The sequence below is a fragment of the Triticum aestivum genome, chromosome 6D (assembly GCF_018294505.1).
Source record: "Triticum aestivum cultivar Chinese Spring chromosome 6D, IWGSC CS RefSeq v2.1, whole genome shotgun sequence".
NCBI classification, from domain to species: Eukaryota; Viridiplantae; Streptophyta; class Magnoliopsida; order Poales; family Poaceae; genus Triticum; species Triticum aestivum.
In genome coordinates this window covers 277,108,299-277,113,498 of record NC_057811.1, presented here as the reverse complement: position 1 = coordinate 277,113,498, position 5,200 = coordinate 277,108,299, and the positions used below count along the sequence as shown (strand labels likewise).

At 48.5% G+C, this 5,200-nt stretch overlaps 1 protein-coding gene across 2 annotated transcripts; it reads left to right on the top strand.

Annotated features, from left to right (window-relative positions):
- Positions 1-528: 528 nt before the first annotated feature.
- Positions 529-4,725, top strand: LOC123144637 (zinc finger protein STAR3). 2 transcript variants are annotated; one of them, XM_044563839.1, is made up of 2 exons: positions 529-1,738; positions 4,368-4,725. In XM_044563839.1, exon 1 carries the CDS (start codon positions 605-607, stop codon positions 1,712-1,714), a length of 1,110 nt encoding a protein of 369 aa, XP_044419774.1. In that variant the 5' UTR covers positions 529-604; the 3' UTR covers positions 1,715-1,738; positions 4,368-4,725. The 2 variants fall into 2 exon arrangements, with proteins under 2 accessions (XP_044419774.1, XP_044419773.1); XM_044563838.1 differs by having other exon boundaries at positions 537-1,738; positions 4,410-4,725.
- Positions 4,726-5,200: the final 475 nt, after the last annotated feature.

The window sequence follows — 5,200 nt, the reverse complement described above, 5'->3', positions numbered from 1 at the left end:
GACCCAATACCGAGCTTCCTGGCCGACGGGCCACCCCGGTATATTGTACCGTCAGTAGCCCTGAGCTTGTCTGAAGTCTGGAGTCTTGCGTCTTTGAGAATGAAACCCAAGCGGGCTCCTTTTGTATCGGTGGTAGGCGACGTGCACCTTTGGTACCGGCTTCAGAATCTTTGGGTTCGTCAAGTGTACGGCCTCTAGGGGTATGGCCCCAAGGCTACAAATCTTTCGATCTCAGGATGCGCAGATTCGGAGCTTCGTGTTCTTCATAGTCCTCGCCTCCGAGGCTTCACGTTGTGCATCTTCATGGCTTCGTGGCCTGCGTCTTTGCGGCTTTGCGAGCTGCGTTTTCGGATGAAGTCCCAAGCTATGTTTAAATAAAATCGAAAGTTATCAAACTGTGAAAAAAAAAGTCAAAAGTTACCAAACCGACAATAAAAAGAGTCGAAAGTTATCAGAAGAAAATGCACGAAGCAAAAGAAAAAAAAAGGTGCAAACCAAACACGCCCATTGAATGGACCTGTACGCAATAAGAATCGCAGACCTCGAAATCATCTAGCTAGGTCGTCGGGCTAATCGAAGTTGGGCACCACCGTTTATTCACTGAATGGACTCCACCACCAACCAATTCGCCGGCGCCGCCGCTGGCGCGTCATCGGCGAACACGGCACCGCTGCCGGCCATGCTCGCTGACGCCCTTATCGGCGCCGGAGCCGGAGGAGGAGATGGGGACCCCAGCGCCGCTCTCCAACGGCTGGCGGCCCTCGGCGATCGCATGGCTGCTGTCCGGCGCCTCCTCGTCGCCTCCATTTCTGGGGAATCGCAGCCCCTCTCCTCCTCGGATATTCAGTCCGTGTCCTCCGAGATCTCATCTGCCGCTCACCTCGTCGTCCTCAACGCCGCCTCCCTCCTTTCTTCCTCCCTCCCTTTTCCCGCCCCATCTGCCACTCCTGCCCCTCCCGCTCCTATCCAAGAGCTTCCCGCCGCGGCCTCCACCGCCGATGTGCTTCCCCAAGAAGCTACCAAGGGCTACGATGTCGTGGAGCTCGATGCCGACGAGCTGCTCGCGGAGCATGTCCACTTCTGCAATATCTGCGGCAAGGGCTTCCGCCGCGACGCCAACCTCAGGATGCACATGCGCGCACACGGCGACCGATTCAAGACCCTGGACGCGCTCTCCCGGCCCGGTCAGGCAAAGCCAGCTGATGGCCGCGATGTGCGCTTTTCCTGTCCTTTCACGGGGTGCAACCGGAACCGTGCGCACCGCCGCTTCCGGCCGCTCAAGTCAGCGGTGTGCGCGCGCAACCACTTCCGCCGCAGCCACTGCCCCAAACTCTACGCGTGTGAGCGCTGCGGTGGCAAGAAGCGTTTTGCTGTTCTTGCCGATCTCCGCGGCCACCTCCGCCACTGCGGTGAGGAGGCACAGTGGCGCTGCTCCTGCGGCACCACTTTCTCCCGCAAGGACAAGCTGTTCGGCCATCTCGCCCTCTTTGAAGGCCATATGCCAGCCATGTCCCCTCCGAACAAGGATGCAGTGACAACGACTACAGAGGCACCCCTTGATATAATGGATGAAGGAGGAATCGAAGAGCAGGAAGATGGCGGTGAAGGTGGTTTTGATCCGGAGTTCTTCAAGGAGTGGATGGAGGAGCTCAAAGATGATGGCGTGCCTGCTGGTGGCACAGTCTGGCCTGGACGGGCAGCAGCTGGGCAATAGCCTGTGTTGCAAGTTCTGTTTGGGGTAAGAGCTTTATCTTCCTGCCTTTTTTTGGGGGGTACAATTGAAACTTATAGTATCTGAAATGAACTGGTGCAAGAAGATATAAATATGGTAATATGTCCTTCAGGTTAACAATTACGCCAACAATATAAGCATAGACTTGATTTTTGTGGTTGAACTCAATTACCTAGTTCTTGTATGGCATGCAATTTTAGTATTACTAATGTGCAATTTCAGGTGACTTGAGATTTAAGAAAAAATCAGGCAACTGACAGTTAGAAAAGTTATTTTATTTGGGGTGAGTTTAGGGGAAGTATAATATGAGTCTGTGTCCATATGCACTCGTTCTTGATCTTTGAAACTATACATTTTTTAAATTTTCTCAAAATATTCATGTTACCACAAAGTATTAACTTATATCCATGTACAAATTTTTGAGAAAAATATGATTACAGTTGTGCTGTGTAAATAGTAAACTGTGGTGAGATTAGCTGCATATCAGGATCCTGGTTCACCACACCAAATTATACGAGCACTTTGATTGCAAGGGGAAAAATTGTGCTTTTTAGTTGGCTAATTCCTCTGGTTTTCTGTTGTACCAAGTTTGTCTTGAAATACTTTATTGGATTATTTGCTCTGGTTGTTATTGACTTCTTGTATGCCCTGGATCACATATTACTATTAGTACTAGCAAACATGCATGTGCGTTGCAACGGAGAAAAAAGTATCACACACCACTAGTCCGGTAAACATGGCTAATGACCTCCATAGACCCATGTCCTCTATAGACGGGTTTGCACCTGTGTCACCGCTTAACCTTTTTCCCACCCTTGTTGATGACGGTTGCGCTGTCCCAGGATCACAATATGTCCGAACATGGTCAATCCTAAGGCAGTGAGCTCGGCCACCGCACAACACACCTGTCATTGAACCGAACCTGTGCAAGGTAATGGCTAAAAACTTTAAAAATAATCTCGTTCAGTTGGATGTGAGGGCCGCCACCCTGGTCCATATACCATCCCTCGTAAGGATTGACTACAATCAGGAGCGAGAAAACAACACCCAAAACTACCATGCATTTTCTCAAGGTAACACATGCACCTTGTATTTAAGAAGTGAACCCAGGCCACAATGGCACCATCTTGTGCCGACCATTTCACACCTTCCAAATTAAGTCCATCTGCGCATCATATTGTGAGAGAAGGAATTTGAATGAAGTGGAAATCTCACCTTAAATACCGCGTCATTGCCTCAGCCATGTGTGAACTGAATATATGTCTGAAATATCCAAAAAGCTTAAAATATCAGCGCATTAACAACTGCAAGAAGTAAAAATTCACATCAATATAGCTGCAACATTATCTCTATTCTCTGTTCTCTATAAGCAGCAGGAGCGCACACACAACCAAAAATTGTCTAATCACAAATAGTAGCTAGTAATTTCAGTGTGTAAGCATCACCACACGTCCTCAGCATAGCAGTTCCTTTGTCCGACACTTCCATGCACGCACAATTGGGGAGCCACAACGCCTCCTTCTACTTTGGCTCTCCGTCACCACGGCGCCTAGCCCCTCGCACGGGATGTCCAAGGTGCCGGTTGCCTCCTCCGACGCATCACCCAACCCTGCCTCTCCCTCTACACAGCCTCCCTCCCAGCCCGTGCGACACAGCCTGTTGGCACCTGCCCAGCCCCACAACAACACGGCCAGAGGTCCACGTTTGCTCTGCACCTTGCTTCTGTGCTGTTGTAGGCAGTACCTGTTCCTCTTCCAAGTGTCCTGCAGCAGCGAGCTCCGGGACCGACGTTTCCGATGGATGCTGGGGGGCCCGTGCTGTCCAGATCCCATGCTCACCCCAGGGGCAGGCTTGCATGGCCGCGTTGGCTGGAGAGCCATTGGTGTCCTTCACCTGTCGCCACGGTTGGCTGGAGAGCCGACTTATTGAGTTGGTGTTTATTTTTATAATAACCGACAGTTAGGTATGGCACTTGGCTTGAACTCAATGGGATAGAAGAGTTTTGTTCGACTGACCTCTAGCAAGATGTTTCCCGAATTAGATTCGGTTGTCATTTTCTTTCTTAACTTCTTTTGGACAAATGTGATTTCTCCACCCGGCTGTTCCACTTATTGAACTATGGTTGGCTTGTTCGTGCTCCCTCAGCGCCACTATCAGAACCTGTACTTGTTCTCTAGTTTTCCGCTATACTAACTTAACTAACACTCAGTTCACTGTTTACGTGTGGAAAATAACCTTTTTGTGATTTTGCCGCTACTCTCTCTGTTCCATTACTCTACATTCGCTCCAGTCCGGATGCTTGTTAATACCATATTTCTCTGGCTTGGCTTTGTTCAGTTGTACTGTTCATGAATTTATGCGGATATTCAACTCAGTAAGGAAGGCTACTATTGTAAATTTCTTGTTCTTGTCATTAGGAGTTACAGTTGCATATTTCCCTGAAATGGCACTCGTACGGTTACATTGTCCATGTTCCATTAGGACTTAAGTTGCTGCTGTAAATACATAAAGATACAGGGCATAGCTAACTGTTACTCCCTCCGTCTCAAAATGTAAGACGTTTTTCCATACTACCAGAGTGTGAAAAAACATCTTACATTTTGGGACGGAGAGAGTATAATGTTTGAAAGTACAGTATATTATGATCTGATTATCAACCTCCAATGCTGTCTTTTAGGTGTATGGTAACAGCCGCAAGGGGCATTGGCTGCCAAAGTGACTGAGAGAGCGGTGGGGAGATGCTTCTGAAGAACAACACAGAGGTTTCTAACAAGAGCAGTGGGGGCATGCCCTTGTTTGTATGGCACAGTAGTAGTCTGGAATCACTTTGCCAATCTCCTTGTCGCTCCCTCACTATTCTGTACCTATTGTCATGTTGGCAGAAGTACATCCCAGATGTTGGTTATTCGCTTGCGAGGTTGCAATGCTCTCTTTCTATCCCAACTGGTGCAAATAATATCCGGAAAAAGGGTGGATTCGGAGGCACCGAATAATTAAGGTGCCAGTTGTTGAACTTGGAACAACGCATATTCACCGGATCCTGAGCTTGGTAGTTGATCGATCCTCATTGATTTTCTCCCATTTGGAGGGTACCCATTTGCAGTGCTCTCCACAAACTCTTTTTGTCAAATGTTGTTGGCGCGACACAACAGCAACGGCAACACCACAGCAGTTCTGAACTGGGCCAGATTTTTGCCCCGTTTTCAGATGTTAGATTCCTGCATTGTATTAGGCAAACATGCACGTCCCCAGGCAGTATTAGAGGATCATCTTTAAACAAAGGCAGGGCCTATACCTCGGTGATAGATACTCCCTATGCGCCCATGCTTTTTGAGATTTAACTTTGACCGGTCTTGGCGAGGCACTCATTGGAGTGGTCATGGGCAACTGCGGCGGGAGCATGACAGATACCTTTCAATTCAAAGAAGTTTTCAATGGTATAACTTTTCAGTAAAATTATTTATTTGA

Coding starts and splice junctions, on each gene's coding strand:
- LOC123144637 (XM_044563839.1), top strand. CDS start 605: ATGGACTCCACCACCAACCAATTCGCCGGCGCCGCCGCTGGCGCGTCA.